We start from the raw sequence: 19637 nt of genomic DNA on the forward strand, positions 1-19637 counted from the left end.
ACTCCCATTAATTTCTATTGCTCTAGCTTCAAATTCTTTTATTCTTTCCTTTGTCGTCTCCATTCTTTTAATAACATTCGGTGATTTAAAAAATCTCAGGTATTACTGTTTCAGTTCTAGAACTTCCATTTAGTTTTTTAAAAATTGTTTCCACTTCTTTACTGAGATTGCCTATCTTTTTATGAGTTGCAGGTATATTTCTCTTTTACTTCATTGAGGATAAATATAATAGCTGCTCTAAAATCCTTGCCTGATAATTCCAACATCAGGTTTATCTTGGAGTTAGTCTCAGATGATTTTCTTTTCTATTGAGACTATAGGTTCCATTTTCCTGGTTTTTCATATACTGAATTATTTTGGATTGTATCCTGGACATTATGAATGTTAAATTATGGAGACTCTGGATTCTGCTCTTTTCCAATTAGTGCTTTCCCCCTTCCTCTTCGCCTTTTAAAGCACGCAATTATTGTGTTCGGTTCAGGGGTCAACCAGAGATGAAGGCAGACAGAATTTGGGATACCTCTGTCTAGATCTTTCCCTTCTGGAATTTGCCCTCTCCGGCATCTATAGCTTCCCCAGATTCAATCTTCCGGTTCTACAGCCCAGAAGGACTATGACGTCTCCACCAGTGCCCCAATGCATTGCAGTCTTTGCCAAATGGACTTGTCTTTGAACTAAGAGCCAAGGAAATGAGAGCTCACGTTGTATAGCACCTCTCTTCTAAGCATGGGCACCCCGTAAGAAGAATCCACCCGCTTCGGACCTCACTCTAGGGTCTTCCAGTAGCTGCTTACTATGTTATAACCAGAGTTTTCAGTTGTTATCTGAAGAAAGGCCAGTCTGGCAGGCTACCACTCAGCCATGACTGCCCTAATTATTCATTATTGTCTTGGGAACAAATTTATAAATATGGATGTTTTAAACATTTACGATACTTAAATAAACAAACAAACAAGTCACCTTGCAAAGACCTAATTCAGGAAAAGCTGGAGAGTTAGGCACAATTTTCTCATTCTGTTGCTCAGCTCATCTTCTCTATGTTGAGGGCTGTTATTAACTCAGAAGCCAATAGAGGACACAGCTACTCTCCTGGGTGCCCTAGTAAACTTAATGTTTGGTAAGGGTAGGTGGGAATAGGTTTAAAGGAGGGTCATTCTGGCTTCTCCTAAGCTTTGGGCTATATTGGGGATGAGTTAACAAACAGATAGGGTCATAAGCCCAAAACAAGGCTGAACGGAAAAAAACAAGTTTTTCAATAAGAATGTGGATGCAGGATTTCCCTCCAATGCGGACATTGTGTTGACTGAACAAAATTCTGGCTACTTTCAAATGGGAAAGAGGTAAAAAGCTACCTCCTGAGTTGGGAGTTGATGTCTTCCCTCTCTGATTCCAACCTATCACCTGATCTTCTGAACCTCTGCCTCTGATTGGACTCTCTGCCTCCTTTTCAAGCTGCCAGAACCACAGAGGTCCTTTGCCAACACATCTATGAGCAACAGAGAATTCACTGAAACCTGGGATTATCTTTTGGCACTCTATAGCTTGAGACATAGTGATTAGATGGAAAAAAAAACACTGAACTTCATTAACAAAGTGGCATTTTCATTTCAGCTGTTCCTGGGGGCAAAACACAGCAGTAAAGAGAAATCCTAGATTGAAAGCTTTGTGGTTACCTCCGCTTCTCATCAAAGTGTCCCTGATTATAACCATACCTACGATTACAAGATTTAACACACCTGGTCTCAAGGATGCCACAGGAAGAGGCATCATACATTCATCCCATCCCATTTCCTTCTCTTTATTCACTGAGTAAGCACAATTTATAAATTCCAGGGAGTGCAGACTAGAGTTGGTTTGGAGAGTAGGAGAGAGGTGTTTTATTCACATGGCTTTTTGAAAGTGATGAAATCTTCTATGGCCACAAATTATTGTAGTACTGGTGAGACAAGCAGTGTTGCTTTCACTGGCTACACATGGATGTGAGAAATCTGGATAGAATTTCAAATTCTTCTTTCGCTTTACTAACCAGACATTTTGCTCTACCACTCTCTCCTTCTCCCTCTCCCTCTCTACCTCCCCCTCTCTTCCTCTTTTATTCTCTCTCTCAGTAGGTATGTTGAGCTTACAAAGTTTTGTAGAGTTAAGTACTGTAACTCATATTTTTAAATTTTTACTTTGAAATAATTTTAGATTTATAGATAAGTTGCAAAGACAGCGCAGAGAATTCCTGTATACCCCTCACCCAGTTCCCCTATTGTTAATAACTTACGTAATGATGGTTATTTGTCAGAGTTTTATTGATCTTGACAATGGTTGAAAAAAACTCTTTCTTAACTCCCTCTTATACAACAGATTCTCAAGAACAGTGTGTACCCTATAGCAATTTATTTAATTGTCTGAGTTATCGAGTTATGATCTGTACATCCCCTACTCCCTTCAAGGTCCTAGATAACACTAGGGGATAACTAATGAGTCCATGCTTGTACAAAAATGGTGTAAAAAACATGATATGGCAAAATTCTAGTAAGAATAAAGCCTGTGTGTCTGACAAAACAATCACCCTTCTAATGGCTTCACTGACACTTAGTTAAATACCGATATGCCAGCCATAGATCAGCATTGTGGATGCCAATAAGTGAATTATTAATGCAAACTCTCTCTATAAAGTCAACTGGGAACGAGTGTCCATTAAGATCAAGAAGAAAATTAATTTAGAGGTCACTCATTCTTAGCTCACAGATGGATATAAATACTTTCTTCCTGTATTGGCCATACGCTGGGGAAAAATTCAGCCAAACCCACTTGGAGGAGGAAGAAAGTTTAATTTCTGCAGCAACTAAAACCTTATGGATTGAACTCACAGCCAGAAAAAAAAAAAACATTTCAAATGAGGCCCTTTAGTAATTCAGTATAAACTATTATGAGTCAGAAAGACAAGTCACTATAGTTCAGGCTATAGAGGCGGACTTAGTGCACTCCAGCTAGCTAATCTTGGAACCTGTCCCCCTGAGGAGAACACCAGGACTCAGAGTTTCAATCTATAAATTTGTGCTCTGGTTTTTCTGCAGCAATTAGTGTGTTCCAGAAGAAACAGATACTCTTACTGAAGATGCAAATGATAAAATTTTCCTGAGTCTGTCCAGGGAAAAGGTTTGAGGCCTGCCCTGATGAAAGGAGACTAATGAACAGACAAAAACCAAACAGGTAGGGAATCTGCAAATGGTAAGAGACTAACTTACCTCTGTAGCTTTCTGGCTGAGTCCCCGAAGTAGCAGCACAATCACGTGGATGGCAGCTCTGCGCACTTGAACTTCATGGTCTGTTTTAGCCACAGCAATCAGGCAAGCTGTTACCTAGGAGAGTGAGGGAAGAAAAAGTCAACAAAAATCAGGATTGCACAATTACATAAAGCCTTCCAACTATGTTCTACTTTCTATATATTCATTGAGAACATTCTGGCTTAGAGAGGGATGGATAGTTTCCTCATTCTCAGTAAAGAGGAAGAGTTCTAGTGGCAGAGATCTTGATTTAGTCTGGCTTTTCTGAAAAAGGACAAACTCTGGTTTGGAATTCAGGAGAAAAATTAGGGAGTGGGAAGGGATACATGTATACTGTCATGTGCCGTTAACGTCAGAGATGTATTCTGAGAAATGCATCATTATGAAATTTTATCATGCGAACATCGAAGAACGTATACTTCCACAAACCAAAAGGTAAAGCCTGCTACATACCTGGGCTGTATGGTACACCACCATCTTATATGTGGTCCATTGTTCACTAAAATGTCATTATGTGGCAGTGACTCTATAATATAGGCATGGTCTATTGCAAATATTTCCTCAAAAGCGGGAAGAACTGTTACTTGTCCTCCTTTGGGAACATCAAATTGAAAGAAGAAAAGATGTTCCAAATACAGCAGCATCTAGGGACTGAGAACCATGGAGAGCTGGCTAAGCAGGCTTCAGAGTACAAGGCCCGGTGTGAGTATGGATGTACTACCGATGAAAATTTCTGCCCATGGTCAGAGAAATACATAAACATTTGAATGGACCTTCTTCAGCATATCCAGACCTCCCAATCCTACAAATTCAGTTTACACTCCACGTGAGTCACTAGGGGCCAATTTCTGAGCCTCCCTGCCTGGACTTCTTCATTTGCGGAATATATCTTTCAGTACTCATTTACTTTAAAAGATGCCTCTATAACAGAAAAGACTGGAAATTACTTGCAAAACATGGTGCTAATAATTACATGTTATATAACGAGAGTTTTCTATACCCTGTACCAGTCACTCTGCCCCCACCCTGCTTCTGGTAGGCACAAAAATATTCTAAAACCTCAATGAAGAGTTACCTCTAAAAAAAACAGCAACAAAATTTTCAGAGGCATTTGTGCAAAATTTAAAAAGAAAAAGCAAAAATTTTGAAAGTGTGAACAATGGCAGCAAAAATTGAAATGTAAGTCTAAATTATTCAATTGGTCTCTCACATACTTTGTTTTTGATTTACTGTGTAAGTGTATTTCTTCGCTGATTGTGGAGGGATTTCTAATCATGATAAGAAAATAGCCAGATTGTGTGTTTGGAAACACGTATAAATATATCCTCTGTTTAAAGAATGGTTTTTAAAAAGGTTTAAAAGATATAGGCACAAACGAGGACACAGGCTTGTGCAGAAATTTTAAGTATGCAGGTTGTATTTTCCACAGCTTTCAAACAGTTGGGCATAGTTCAAAGTGTTTAATTAATCAGTGATGGCAAGGAGATGAGAAGTAGCTTGTTTTTAAATATAATTGCATCTGTGATGCACTGGCATTTAATCAAGCTGTACATTGATTAGATAAACTTTCAGTTTGCAAGTAAAGGGAAATCCCAGAAAAGCTCAACTCTTCGGGGGCTGTTTTTCAATAAGTCCCAGCAAGCTGCTTCTGCTTTTGACCTGGGACACCCGGACTCAAGGCCATCCAGTGGTTTCCATGTCTCTGGCATTAATGGTGGAGGTAACTCAGTCCTAGGAGGAATTCCTTGGGCAACCTCCAAACAGGCAACAATATAATAGCTACCTCCACTTGCAGGCTTAGTATTTACAAGTAAGAGCTGAAATCAGAGAAACAAGTTACAGCTAGGTCTGAGTCCTTCTTGACACATGAAAGTTCAGCTTATTCTGTCTGATAACTAAAGCATGAAAGCCAGCACAGGCCAGGTAATGTGCAGATGCTCCCAAGCCTTTCTGCCCACTTCCCTCTAGGTTAAGTTTTGGGCTCGTGTTTCCATATTTCATTTCACCAAGGCTTCCTGGCCTAAAGCCCTGATGGTGTCCAGCTCTGCCACCTCTATTCTGCTTCACTCTGCTGAGTGGACCACACCTGTCTCAGCTCTCAGTGTCAGGCCAGCTCTAACTCTGACATTTATTCCATAACTGGGGCAGGCAGAGGCATCCTGGCTAGAAAAGGGCTTTCCCTACAAAGCTAGTTCTTGAATCCCCGTGCCACCTTGAAGGTATGACTAGAGAAGAGCTGGTTATTACAAGCCTTGCTGAGATCAGAAGGAACAGTTTCCTGCTTGCCACAGGCTGTTAGTGATTTATGCACCAGACTCAAGCCTGTCTGCAAGCAGCCATCCAGGGCAATCAGCAAGGGTCCTGTGAACAGAAAAGTGTTCATGAACCTTCCTCAATACTTCTGCCACAAAAACCAAATGTATAATGGTTGGTTATGCAAAATATTTTTAAAGCATCAGAATTTTAATATGACCTTGCAGATATCCAGAGATAAGAAGAACTTTCTTTTCAGGTCACACTCCCATAACCAACTTGTAATGTTGCTCTATTGCAGGCTGGTGGGACAGACCCCTCGTCAAACACTAGAAGCAGGGCCCCTTTCATCTGTTCAGTCTCAACAAGTCACCCCCATGGCTAGTCTCTCTCACCTCCAATCCCAAGGACATACTCAACACTGCCTTCCACCCCTAAAAGCCTTGTTGAATAGACAGATAAATGATGTAAGGTCTTTACTAATGTATGATTTGGTGTAATGTTTCTATTCTGTTTCTAAGTCCTCCCAGAGGGCAGAAATCCATTCTATGTGATCTTCATGTTGCCTGCCCTACAGGTTGATGTATCTATTTTAATAGGCCATACTATGTAAGGCTTTTTCTTCATTGGCTAAATTACATAAATCATATCCACTTCTGAAAGCCGTACAGAGAGAAAGATGATGATTGCTTTGGAAACACTAAAGGTCAGTTTAAGTAATTTAACACTTGATAGAAGCCAACATAAACAAGGAAAAACATCACTCCTCAAACAGCTGGCACACACCAAGCATAATTAGAACTATATAAATAAAGATAATTCAAGTGGCGAGATCACACACACACACACACACACACACACACACACACACACACACACTACTCCCTTGGAAAATTCCAGAAGAGAGGTACCAGATTTGAGGTATGTATCGAGAACACATGATTTCAATTTTTTTTTTCAATCTTCAACTCTTTCTCTAATGCTTCCTTTGTTAAAATTCAGTCAGTATGCTAACTTGTCTGAAACTGGACCATCTGTCCTTCTATTTTGTAAACTAAGAAACGTTAACAGCAAAGGCAGTATGGCCTCTAATTCAAAAGTGCTCACTTTGCTCATTTAATCTGCCATGAAAGAGAATTGTGGTGGCTACTTTAAGCTTCCTCGAAGTTTCCCAGGAGTCTATGTACCCTCAAATTGCACATGCCCTGCCACTTACAAAACTGATTGGGGAAAATTGGTAATCAATTTGGATTATTCGGCTGGACCCAAGGCAATAGCTTTGAATCAGACCTCAAAGCTCAGGTTTGTGGGCATCACATTTAAAGTGGATTGCTTCTTCACTTGTCACCTAGGGCATATCTTATTTGCTGTACTGAGGATGGGCCTCGCAATGCAGCTCACTTAAAACATATCTCCTTCTCAGAGAGAGAGGGATAAAGATGAAAGAGCCTATCTAGATTTGACTTCAAGCAATATAGCTCTTGACAGGAAGAAGAAATTGGGAAAAATAAAAATGATCTCCAAACAGGTTAAATCTCGACACCAACAGAGAGGCAAAACCTGAATTCCCAGTACAGAGAATGTGGAAGAGCCGATCCTATCCTTTATATTACTGCCTTGCCAGCATGCACTGTCACAGCATGGACGCCCACAAATCTGGACCACCCAGCAGGTAGGATAAATTTCTTCAGATGCCCATGGGCTAAAGTAATGATCCCTAGATCAGATCATGTTAGATTACGCTTCTCCTCTTTCTCTGCCTGGCCAACACTTGATCAACGTAACATCTTTGTTGCCCTCCCAAGTCTAACTAAGGGTCCCAGCTCCATGTTCCCTCAGCACCTTGTGGTTGTTCTATGACATCACTCTACCCCACTGTCTTATTTATTCCTCGGAATATCACACTCCACTGAGATATCCCTGGGGGAAGAGACTGGGTCTTTTTTTTGTCTTCTAATATACCTGGCACATGACAAATGCTCATGAAGAAATCCTTCGGTTTGCCCAAAGTTAAAGCTCCTTCTCCACCAGTACATGCTTGGGCTAAGCATTTTTCAGACTGCAAAAGATGTCCATAGCTTTCATGGGACACTGAAGGAACTGTCATAGAAGAGGATACAATAATCTTTTAAAATAAATTAGATTGTTTTATTCAGCTCTGGCTTTCCATCTCACTCACAGTAAAAGCCAAAGTCCTTCCAAGGCCCCACTTGGACTGCCACCGCCTCCAATACCTCCCCTTACCTTCTTCACTCAAGCTACAGCAGCCCTGCTATTTGGCAAGTCAAGTGTGCACCTGTGTCAGGGCCTCTGTACTTCTGCTCCCTCTGCCTAGAATGCTCTCTCCCCAGGTATCTGCCTGGGTTGACCCTTATTTCCTTCAGATCTTTGCTCAAACATCACTCATTACTGAAGCTTTTCCTGTTCATCCAAGTTCACATACAAGCTCCCTTCCTGCCCCTTATCTTACTAGATTTATCTGATTAGCACTTACTCCCTCTGACCACAGTATACATTTATTTACTTGTTTGCTTGTTTGTTACCTAACTCTCCTCTCTAGAATGTCATTTCCATGAGCAGGAACTTTGCTGTGTTCAGAGCTGGTTCCCCACCACCTAGCACATAGTTTGGTTGTAGCCCCATAACTATCACAGAGTAAGTGTTCAATAAATACTTGTTGAATGAATAAACAAATGAAGAACTACTTAGAAGCCAAGCCAAATATGCCACTTTTTCAATACAAATGGACAAGAGTGGTCTGACTATAGGAGGACTCAAAGGCTGAACTACTAAGACTGTCAGGTGTCCAATCATGTTTGAACTTGTAGTCCACCCAAGGCAGCTGGTTTGGCACTGATGACATGGCAAGCGTGGGATGATACATAAGAAGGAACAACTAAAAAGAAGAGACAGAAATTATGTGGGCTAGAAACACCTGGTTTTTCAAATCAGAGGGAATATATTGCCTTCTGAAGTTTAATTGCCAAAAGCAAATGCTATTAGGATGGAGCTACATGACCCTTCCTGTCAGTAGCTTTTCTCACATGGCAAGTCTCTTACTTTTCAAGGCCAAAAAAGCAATCTTATAAATGAACTAAAAATATTTATTGAGAGAAAATATAGGTGAGTAGTTAAGAGCATGGATTTGGGAACCTGCTGCCCGCATTCAAATCCCAGACTTGCCACTTCCTCTTGGCATGACTTGGCAACTTATTTCTCGTACCTCAGTTCCTTCTGCCAGGATTGGACTAGTTGACATACGAAAGGCACTCAGAGGAGTACTAAGTGCTTGCTATTATTACTAGTTTATTTATTTTTATTATTACTATTTTAAAGATATGTAGAAATTAGTCTTCCTAAATAAGCCTTACCCCCCCCTTTCCCTTCAATATTAATCAACAAACATTTACTAAGTACCCACTAAGTGCCAAGCACTGTAATAGGTCCTATAGGGTGCAAGGGTAAATACCGATTCTGTCCTTCTTGTGCTCACAATTTGTTAATGATTATAAACACTCCTAGTATTGATGTTAAAGAAAGTCCAGATCTCTATGAACAGAGAATGTGGAAGAGCTGGACAAGGGGTTTGCCAGGTGGATGCCCCCAGAGCAGCAGCTCCACACATCGATTTTAAAGTTGAAATAAAAGGTAGGCTCTCTCTGTGTTAATACCCATGTTAAGTAAATAGTCTACTACCTATTCATACTGCATTTCTGAAGGCTTTATAAGCCATGCTTGACTCTTGCTATGAACCACGAAGGCATAAAGCTAATGAAGTACTTCACGATGTGGCCCCTGCTGCCTCTTTTATTTTTTGCCCCAGCTCTGTCACCAACAAACTTCCCACTCCAACTTTTTGGATCTTCCTATACTTCTTCAAACTTGTCGGGTTCTCCCACACCAAAGTGCCTTTACATAAGCTGCTCCCTCTGCTGAAATTCTCACCTCTGCCTTTCTGGGATACCCAACTTCCACTTACTCTTCAGATTTACCACCAAGGGTCTATTCCTCCATCGCATCTTCTTCAGTACCCAAACCTAACTGAGGGGCTCCTAAAACGTGCTCCCACAGCACACATAATGGACTTTAATTATAATCATTGATGTCTGTGTCTTCTACCAAGTTGCCCAGGTCTAGAAGGCAAGGTGGTATCTTATAGGGTGTTTACTTCCTGGCACCTAACAAAGGGCCTGGCACATTGCAGGTGTTTGGTAAATGTATAACTGGGACATACGAAGGACACTGGCTGCTCCTGTTCTTCCCATTTCCTTGCCACTCATCCTCGTCGCTGTCATCCTCAACCCCCTTTAAATGACCAAAATGTTCCTTGAAGAAAGATCTTAAAATAGAGAACTAAAATTTCTTTACTGACATGTCACCTTCTCAATAGGGCTCACCTTAAATACACAATTTACTGCAATCTCCCCTTTGCCTAACAATACAAACCTTATCACCCTTAGCTTCCTCTACTTCTTCTTATTTTCCGCATAAACGTTAGATCTTTTTAACAATCCTGCATCGTAGGTAGTTTCATTCCATTTTCTCAGTCAGGAAATAGAGCTGAGACTAATATATCTTCTCAAGTGAACACAGGTAAGCAGGTGGTGGAGCTGGGCCTTTTGGTTCTCTTTCAACAGGTGAGGTGAGCCTCCAGAAAGATGACACTTCTTGAATGCTACAAAACCTGCTTTAGCTTAATCTTTCTAATTAACCAAACCAAGAGATTTCTCCCACACTTTCAACAGGTAATCATGCTGCCGACATGCTAAGATTTTCCTGAAGAGAGAAAGGAAAGAAGAACCTAGGGGCTCAAAAAGAAACAGGGTCTCAGTTTTGGGGTTCTGGGAAGATCATGATGTTCAGACACTGTCTAGGTTCACTGATCTTAGAAAATGTATACTATCCTGCCACGTCCAAATTGATCTATTTGAAGATACAGAGGAAATTTTTATTCAGTTCATAGCTACGATTTTTTAAAAGGAAAAATTGTGATGCTTACACAACTCTGTGAATATACTAAAATCATAGAACTGCACCCTTTAAACGGGTGTATTGTATGGTATATGAATTCTATCTCAATAAAGCTGTTATTAAAAATAATAATATCTGAGCTTGGTTCAGATCATGACCCAAGTCATGGTTCAGTTCATGGTTTATGGTTCAGTTTAGGTTGAGTCACATGAAGAAACCAAGTAAAGAGAAAAAAAATGTGGGAATAATTTCAATATTTGACCCAGAGAAGTTATAATAGGCTGAAATCTTTAGCTTCTATAACCAAATAGTCCCACAAAGGCCCTCCCTTAAGTATTATAAGTTAATATTACTAAAGAATAAGAGATGTGCTAAGTGCCATCCAAAGCAACCAAAGACCAAGTGCCTAATGGTTCATGTACATTGGAGCAATTGAAGGTTTTAATTCAATAATAACCATTGTTTCTAAATTATTTTTTAAAAGATAGGGGAAAAAAACAGGCATAGGAGTATGTCTGAGGAAGAGTTAAAGGAGAGGAAATGACTGATAAATAACTTTCCTAAAAATCCTAAGTTGGAATTTAATGATAAAAGTAGCCTTTATAATCAATAAAACGAAGCACATAAATAAAGCTCAGGAACTAGGAAATATCATAAATTCAAGTGTATGTATACATCGATGAGTGTGTTTCTGTGCTTGTTGATAAGGTACAATCGTCAGACATTGAAGAAAATTCCTTCTCAGTAGGTACTTCTTAAGATACCACTATTACAGTTGTCTAAGTTTTTGTTCTTATAAAAGTTACATGCTCTGTTGAGAAATCTGGTCCCTCATAAATAAAAAGGTAATATAAACTATTTTATCTATATATTTATAATTTATAAGCCATTTTCTTATAAAATAGATTAGAGATGGTCAAGTGCATTGTTCTGAAAAAGATCCTGGCCATGTATTAACTCATCCTTTCTTTCATCATCTCTAAATAGCAACATGCTAGCATGTAGTAGGTGCTCGAGGTACATATTAATATATTCATGACTAAAGAACACGAGGGCAAAGATAAAATTTAAGGGGCTAGAGCAAGATACTCATGGAGCAACACACAAGTGTGTGACAAGATGCTCATGAACTCTAGAATCAGGAACATCCTGCGCCAACGCTTGGTACGGCTGTTACTCTGGCTGCTCACTTACCTACTATGGACCAGGCACTGGGTGTAAAGTGAACAATGCAGTCTTTTCTGGTAAATGACCCTGTTCCCCTGAATACAGAGCATATGTGACCAAAGAAGACCAATTAGAGTGTTTGCCTGAGATTTTTCTGTGAACAGAGATGAGGCTCACAGGTGGCCCAGAAACTCAGGTAAAGTTTCATCTGCCCTTCCTCAAGGTTTCTTCAATTCTGTTAGTTACTTTGGAATCTTCATAATAAATCCTCTTTTATTGTTTAATGTAGGATAAGATGACTTCCTATCACTCTCAATTAAAAAATTCTTACCAATATAACTTTCGATATACATGTCAGACTAGTGAAGCAGACAGAGGTTAAAGGACTTAACCAATATTGAAAAATAACACAGGTCTCCTGACTCCCAATCCAAAGCTATACCATAGGTCCAAGTGAAGACAAGCTTTAGAGAAAAGAATCGACATGCAGTACCTCATGGACCACGGAGCCCAGCAGAAAGTCCAGCCTCTGGCACAGTTCCCCAAGGTTAGATAAGCTGCTGGCCCTGTGAGCACTGTCTGGATCTCTTGCGCCCCTCAGGAAGGTGTGGATCAAAGGTTCTCGGTACTTTGAAACCATGTCCCCTAAAGAAAAAGGGAAATCAAAATGTGTTAAAGCAAACTGCCAGCTTTTTAAACAAGAAACAATGATATTTTCATGGTACACTGTATGGTGTTTTATACATTTCAAATTAGTTGCATAACCACTAAAAATCATGCTCTGGAAGAGCAAAAGAAACTAAAAGGACGAGTATCATTACGTTTATGTATGTAAAAATGCCTACACACATTAACTTCTCTCACTATTAAGAAACCAAACTTACAGATTTAAATATTATACTAAATATACAAATGCATAGAAAAAAGTATGTTCCCAGTACTGGAGATAATATAGCATGAACAAGAAAGCAAGTTCCCATCTTCATGAAGCCTGCTTCTGGTTGGGGAGAAAGACAACAAAGAGTAAATAAATCTTCCAGCAGCAATAAGGGCTATGAAGAAAAAGAAGGATGGTGGTGGGATTGAGAGCCAGGGATGAGGGCTCAGGGAAAAGCATTCAGAGGAGAAGACCCAAAGGAACAAGTCATGTGAAAACCTAGGGGAAAAGTAAAGAGCAGAATGGACAAGTTTTGTATTCAATGGAAAAATCATATGGCTATTTCTTATACTGAGCCTCCATAAAAGCCAAGGGCATATTATTTACATAAACAAAACCACAACTTAATGTTCCACGTATGCAAATTCTTGCCCTGTCTGAGCTTCCTTACTACTTTCCAAATGAGCATCCATGTAACTGCATGCTCTACCAACACCACCTGAAGTGCACCTAAGAACCAAAAAGAGCCAGTGCAAAGGTCAGCATCTCAAGAGCCCGCACTGTACCAAGTGAGCTGACTCTGGGCCCACTTATGACCCTGTTTTCCAGGTACTAGACTGGCAGAGCTGGAACACATACTGCATCTACTCTTCATTTCTCAAAGTGCCCTGCCATCATGTTCCATGCAACCAGGTCTCTCTTAGACCTCAAATACGTGGCCTAGATTTGTTACACTCTTGTTCAAACCTGTTCTCTCAGGATTTACAGCTCTGCCCCCATTTCCTGGGGGCTCTGCTAGCCTCCAATTAATCCTCCTTCCTCCTAGCTCCTACCATGCTGTATAGCTGATTTCTCAAGACTATACTGGATCCTAGTCTCCAGGCTGGGGGTCAGCCCTGACCAGATTCCTACGAAGAATAAAATGAATACATGTAGTCAGAGGATATAGCTGCATTCTCTGCAATTTGACACAGGCAGAGAATTCAAAGATCCCACATATAAAGGGTTCTTAGTTTGAGCTTTAGGGATGCCTGTATGTCAAATTTTGTTTTGTACATCTCACTGGCATTCTCCCATTCTTTCTTGCAAATCATACTCTAATTTCATTCAAATATCTATCTTCCCCCTGGCCCTAACCACCACTGATGTGATTCAGGCTAAGGTCTTCACTAATCTAAGTGAATCGCGGTGTACATCTCCCCTTGCCTTAAAAGGTTTAAGTATGGGCATGTGACCAACCTGGATAATTAGGTGTAAAGAAAAATCTGCTGGAAGACTCTGAGAATATGTTTTGCCTCTGGCCATGGTAAAGATATGACACCTTAGAGTTGCTGTAGCCAACTTGAAACCATGAGGGACTAGAGGATGAGGCCAAATAGCTGAGGCTAGCAGAGTAGAAAGATGAAAAGAATTTGGGTCTTGAATGATGACATGGAGTCAAAAAATTAACTAGTCCTGGACTTTTTGTTTTGTGTAATGATGTATTTGCTATGTTTAGGCCAATCGAGTTGGGAACTTCTGTACCTGCAGCCAGCCAAAAGCATTCCGATACAATATGAAAACTGAAATATTCTTTAAAATTGTAGAGTACCTCTATGTCAGTTCTACGTGTATCAGTACAAAGCCAGGAAATCAGATTTGCCAAAACAAAGAAATTTAAGACTGTATATGTTTTATAAAGAATTCAAAAATCAAGTTTTATAAAGAATTCAAAAATCAATTTTATAATTATAACAAAGGAAAAAATTAAACCCAAATTTTTCCTTCTAATTACAATTTTAATTGGAACTATATATATATATATATATGTAAACTTTCCCAAAGAGCTAAGTCATCTTTAAACATCTGCCAACCTATTAAAAAAAAAAAAAAAGGTGAGTAACCACAGTAGTTGCGCATGAGAAGGGGCTATATGCTGAGAATATTTCACAACTATTGACTAACTCAGTTCATTATGAACTAAAACCTTGGGCTCCAGGACACCCACTACTATTCTTTAGTTTCTGATTAAGCAACAAAACCTCAATTATCCCACCCACTCTTGGTTTTGATTTAGGGTTGTGTTTTTTTTGTTTTTTGTTTTTGGCTGGCTTGCTTGCTTCTCTCTCTCTCTCTTGCGCTCTCTCTCAATCTCTCTCTTTTTCTCTTTCTCTCTCTCCAGAGGAAATGCTGTTATTGCTTCACTTGAAACTTATTTGAGTCACAAGATTCTAAGACCCTAATTCACCTTTTGTCTAAAAGATGGCATACACTTGTCCCCTGACAAGGGCACACATTCATCATCATCTTGTTGTCTCCTTAAAAACAAGCATATTATATGGCTTTTACAAAATATGATATTGATTTCTGAATTCCCTCACCTCCATTTCAGAAAGTACTCACCACAGACTACAAGAGGTAGACTAAGAGATACCCATGTAACTGAAGTTAGAGAGACCATTGTCTTTTCCTCAGGATTTCTAAACAGCTTCAGGGAAAGGAACATAGTAAATCTGAGCCCGCTCAGAAACATAACTCAACGACTTCTACTTTGTGCAATGATAATGATAACACCTGCCCATTTGCATCTTCATATTCTTCTCAAGATGTCAGCGATAATCAACCTTATTGAGGAGAAAACAGCTGTATGTTCAAGGAAGCAAGTGAAGGATCTAGATTTGTTTGAACAAATTTGATAAAAACAAGTTACTTTGGAAGGTGAAAAATCAAGTGCAACAGTAAAAAGAGAAAGCTGAAAATTCTTTAACCTGCCTATGACTTGCTTGTATCAATTACTGTATATGTGAAAAGCTTCTTTTAACAAATTAGGATTTGGAAGATTTTTATCAGGCTTTTCAATGGTACTCTGAAATTCAGATTGAGAGATTCATTTATCATATCCCCTCTTCTTTCATTAAGGGCCTGAGGTGACCTAACTTAGTGGAAGGGCACTATCAAATTTGAATTAATACAATAAATTTTGGAGACCTGCTGATTTCAAGGGCTCAACCATTCCCATCATTTACTGAAATAGGTCATAAAGATGAAACCGAGAAAATGTCAGTGAGAAAGAAAATTCAACCCCTGGCCAAATCCTTACATCATCCTTTCAAAACTTTATTACTAATGTCTAGGGGGCCCTCTATTTTTTCTTTGTTCCCTCCTCTCCCTTCCTTCTCCCCGCCCCTACCCCGACATAGAAGTGAATGTAAATAAAACCATTCTCAACTATCTCTTCTGTCTACGAACAGGAAATAACTAAGAAGTATCTTATCCTGGTGGTTAAGGTGCTGCTAGGTAAAACCAATTGTATTTTCCAAAGATGGAATGATCACTTACAGCTGCACTACTTTATAATCAGAAGGTTACATACATTCTGAGGAATGTTTTAGTCCAGTGTTTCTCAAACACAAGTATAGGCACTGAAATTGTGCAGTGCAACGTGATTATAATGTGGATCCAACTGATTCAGAATTATCATTAAAATGAGACTACACCTAAAAATTTGTTTAGAGAATTCAGACCCCTGAAGTATATTAGAATTTAATCTTCGGACTTCAGTTTGAGAAATGCCCTTCCAGCTAGCTAATTTAATAAAAACATTTAATGTGCAAAGGACTCTGTGGGGCACTAAAGATTCAGAAATGAAGGAGATTTTTGTTCTTCTAGGAAACTAGTGGTACCAAGTGGCATGAGAGTAATAGGACGGGTGATGTTTATTCTCTTTGAGGAAGACTTTATGGAGGAAGTGACATCTACACTGAATCTTGAACGATGGTGAGGATTTTCAGATACAAGAGGAAGTGCGCTCCAGGTAGATGGAACTGTGTCAGCAGAGTTGTGGAGGCAAGGTGGTCAGGAAGAGAGAATAAAATAGATGGCATATTCACAAAACAGCTATACCAGTGACTGTAACAAAGGGTGCACTGAAAGGCGAAATGATTAGAAATGCCCAGGGTCAAATCGTGGAAGGCATAAAGTTAAAGATGTGAACAATGGGAAACTGATAATACTTTTTTTAAAAAATAGACTTCATTTTTAGAGCAGTTTTAGGTTCACAGCAAAATTGAACCAAAAATACAGAGTTCCCAATTACCTCCGTTCTCCCAAACTCCCCTACTAGCAATAATATCCTTTGCCACGACCTACATATGTTTCAATCATTGAACTTACATTGACACATCATTATCACCAAAAGCCCATAGTTTTCATTAAGGTTCACTTTGGTGTTATACACTCTGGGTTGACAAATGCATAAGGATAGGTAACCACCATTATAGTATCATACAGAATAGTTTTACTGCCCTAAAAGTCCTCCATACTTTCCTATTCATCCCTCCCTCCCAGCTCACCCTGGCAACCACTAATCTTATTGTCTCCACCATTTTGCATTTCCAGAATGTCATATAGAGTTGACCCATTAAAAATACAGGGGTTAAAGGCACTGACCCCCCACAGTTGTGTATAACTTTCGACTCCCCGGAATTTAACTATTAAAAGCCTATCACTGACCAGAAGCCATACCAATAATATAAAGTCGATTAACACATGTTTTATATTATATAATGCATTCTTATAATAATGTAAGCTAGAAAAAAAAGTTAACAAAATCATAAGGACAATACATTTATAATATTAATTGAAAAAATTCACATATAAATGGACCTGTACAATTCAAATTTGTGTTGTTCAAGGGTCGACTGTAGTTGGAATCACATGGTATGTAGACTTCAGATTGGCTTCTTTCACTCAGTAATATGCACTTAAGGTTTATCCATGTCTTTTCATGTTCTTTTATGTGCTGAAAAATATTGTTATCTAGATGTGCTACAATCTATTTATCCCTTTACCTACTGAAGGCCATCTTGGTTGCTTCCAAGTTTTGACAATTATGAATAAAGCTTCTATAAGCATTCATATGCAGGTTTTTGTGCACATATGTTTTCAATTCATTTAGGCAAATACTAAGGAGCATGCCTGCTGGGTCATGAAGGGCACGGCCATGGTGAATTATCTGTGAGATTTGTCCCCAAGCCTTTGTTTGGTCTCTGAGCTTGTGGAAGGCAGAGGTGTATTTCATATCAGATTGTACTTACACATGTATAAGAGTAAGAGTATGTTTAGTTTTATATGAAACTGCCAAACTGGCTGCCAAGGTAACTGTACCATTTTGGCATTATTAGTTTCCCATTTTCCAAATCCTTAACTTCACACCCTTTGTGATTTGACCCTGCCTATTTCTGTTCATATTCGTCTAGCAGTGTGCCCTTTTGTTATAGTCACCTGGTATAGCTGATTTTAAAATGTGATATATCCATACAATGGAATATTATTTAGCAATAAAAAGGAACAAGGCGCTGATACATGCTACAACATAGATGAACATCAAAAACATCAAGTAAAAGAAGCCGCTAGCTAAAAAACGAACAACAAATAAAACCAAAACAAACCACAAAACTACACGTTGTATCATTTCACTTAGAGGAAATGTCCCCAATAAGTAAATCTTGAGACAGAAAGTAGATTAGTGATTGTCTAACTGGTAATGGGTACAGGGTTTCTTTTGGGATAATGAAAATGTCTTAAAATTGATTGTACTGATGGCCATACAATGTTGTGAATGCGCAAAAAAACTCTGCACATTGTAAATGGGTGAATTGTATGGTATATGAATTATGTATCTCCATAAAGTTATTTTTATTTTAAATAAGATTTGAAAGTGGGAGGGATAGAAGGAGGGCTGAAGAATCTATTTTACAATAAAGTTGGAAAAATAAATCTACATAAAAATCTTCGCACACTAGAAGAGAAGAGATACATGTGTGTAAGTAGAATCTGATAGGAAACATGCCTCTGCCTTCCAAAAGCTCAGAGACCAAAGGCTTAGGAACGAATCTCACAGGCGATTCACAACGGCTGCTCCCCTCAACATTCCTTGGTGATATGCCCACTACAGGAGAGGGGCCTGCCCTTGACCACCAGTCAAGCAGAACTCAGGGCTTTCCCACTGCTTTTGTGAATGGCACTACTTCTGCCAGCTCTTTGTTTCCTTATTTGTCAGTAAAAGATGGTGCCAAAAAAATTTTCAGTCTTTATTACTTCAGAGCTGGTAGTTTAATGGGTAACATTATAAAACCTTCTAAATTAATTTTCATTGCTTCATTAAAAATAATTAGTGTAATTTAAAAGTCTCTTAAAAGAATCAAGAAAATATTGAAAATTTAGACTCAGAGGTCCTTATGCATAGTTATAGCCACTTGGTCCAATATCCCACCTATAGGAATGACTGCACCAAGCCACCTTTGACAAACATGAACCCAGGGATAGTTAAGACCTCCTGCCAATATTTGAGCCTCAGCCCTTTTATTATGTCCTGTCCAAATCTCTTTTACTCTTTATTCCATTTCTTCTTATGGACCAGCCTCCAGTGGAGATGGAAACTCGATTACAATGTGAGATCCCCTCTGGTAATCTAACCGGTTCAAGTATGTTTTTCCTTTCTCCAAGGTGGTACTTTCTGTATTTGTAGTTTTTTTTTTTAACAGTATATGATATTACAAAAAAATTAATTTATTTTTATTATGGTGATATTGGTTAATGAAATCCGATAAGTTTCATGTATACAATTCAACAGTGTCATATTTATATTGCATTGTACATTCATTGCCCATAATTAGAGTTCCTTCTGTCACCACATATTTGATCCCTTTTACCCCATGTAACTTTCATTTTTGATGTTAGATATTCTGAAGAGAAAAAAAAGAGCAAAGGTATAAAAAGATTAAATGATAAAATACATACTTTACTAAATCAGTTCTTGAAAAAAAGGGATCCAGAAGAACTGCTTTTCCTCCCATCTGGGATTCCTATTTATTTGAGAGCTAAAGTGAACAGATCCCTAGGGGTAGTATCGTAAAGAGCACGTGCCCTCGTAGGAATATCCCTGCTGATCCAGTCAATGAGGAAATAGGAGACAAAATATAGACCCAGTTCTGGTCGCATACCCTTTTATGTCCCTGCTAACCTAACATCTATTCACTTTTCCTAAATTTCAGGGCCTAGAACTCTACTTCACTACTGAAATACAGTAGAATGACTGGTTACTTGTAACA

The 19637-nt window shown here is 39.0% G+C and overlaps 1 protein-coding gene across 1 annotated transcript in view; it reads right to left on the reverse strand.

Annotated features, from left to right (window-relative positions):
• TANGO6 (transport and golgi organization 6 homolog) overlaps positions 1 to 19637 on the reverse strand; it is a 125143-nt gene that overhangs the window by 23638 nt on the left and 81868 nt on the right. The window contains exons 16-17 of the mRNA XM_016164637.2: positions 12163 to 12314; positions 3240 to 3353 (exon numbers count right to left, since the gene is read on the reverse strand). Coding sequence (XP_016020123.2) covers positions 3240 to 3353; positions 12163 to 12314 — 266 coding nt within the window. The remainder of the gene's footprint in view (positions 1 to 3239; positions 3354 to 12162; positions 12315 to 19637) is intronic.

The sequence above is a fragment of the Rousettus aegyptiacus genome, unplaced genomic scaffold (genome assembly GCF_014176215.1).
Source record: "Rousettus aegyptiacus isolate mRouAeg1 unplaced genomic scaffold, mRouAeg1.p scaffold_m13_p_14, whole genome shotgun sequence".
In the NCBI taxonomy this organism is placed as follows: Eukaryota; Metazoa; Chordata; class Mammalia; order Chiroptera; family Pteropodidae; genus Rousettus; species Rousettus aegyptiacus.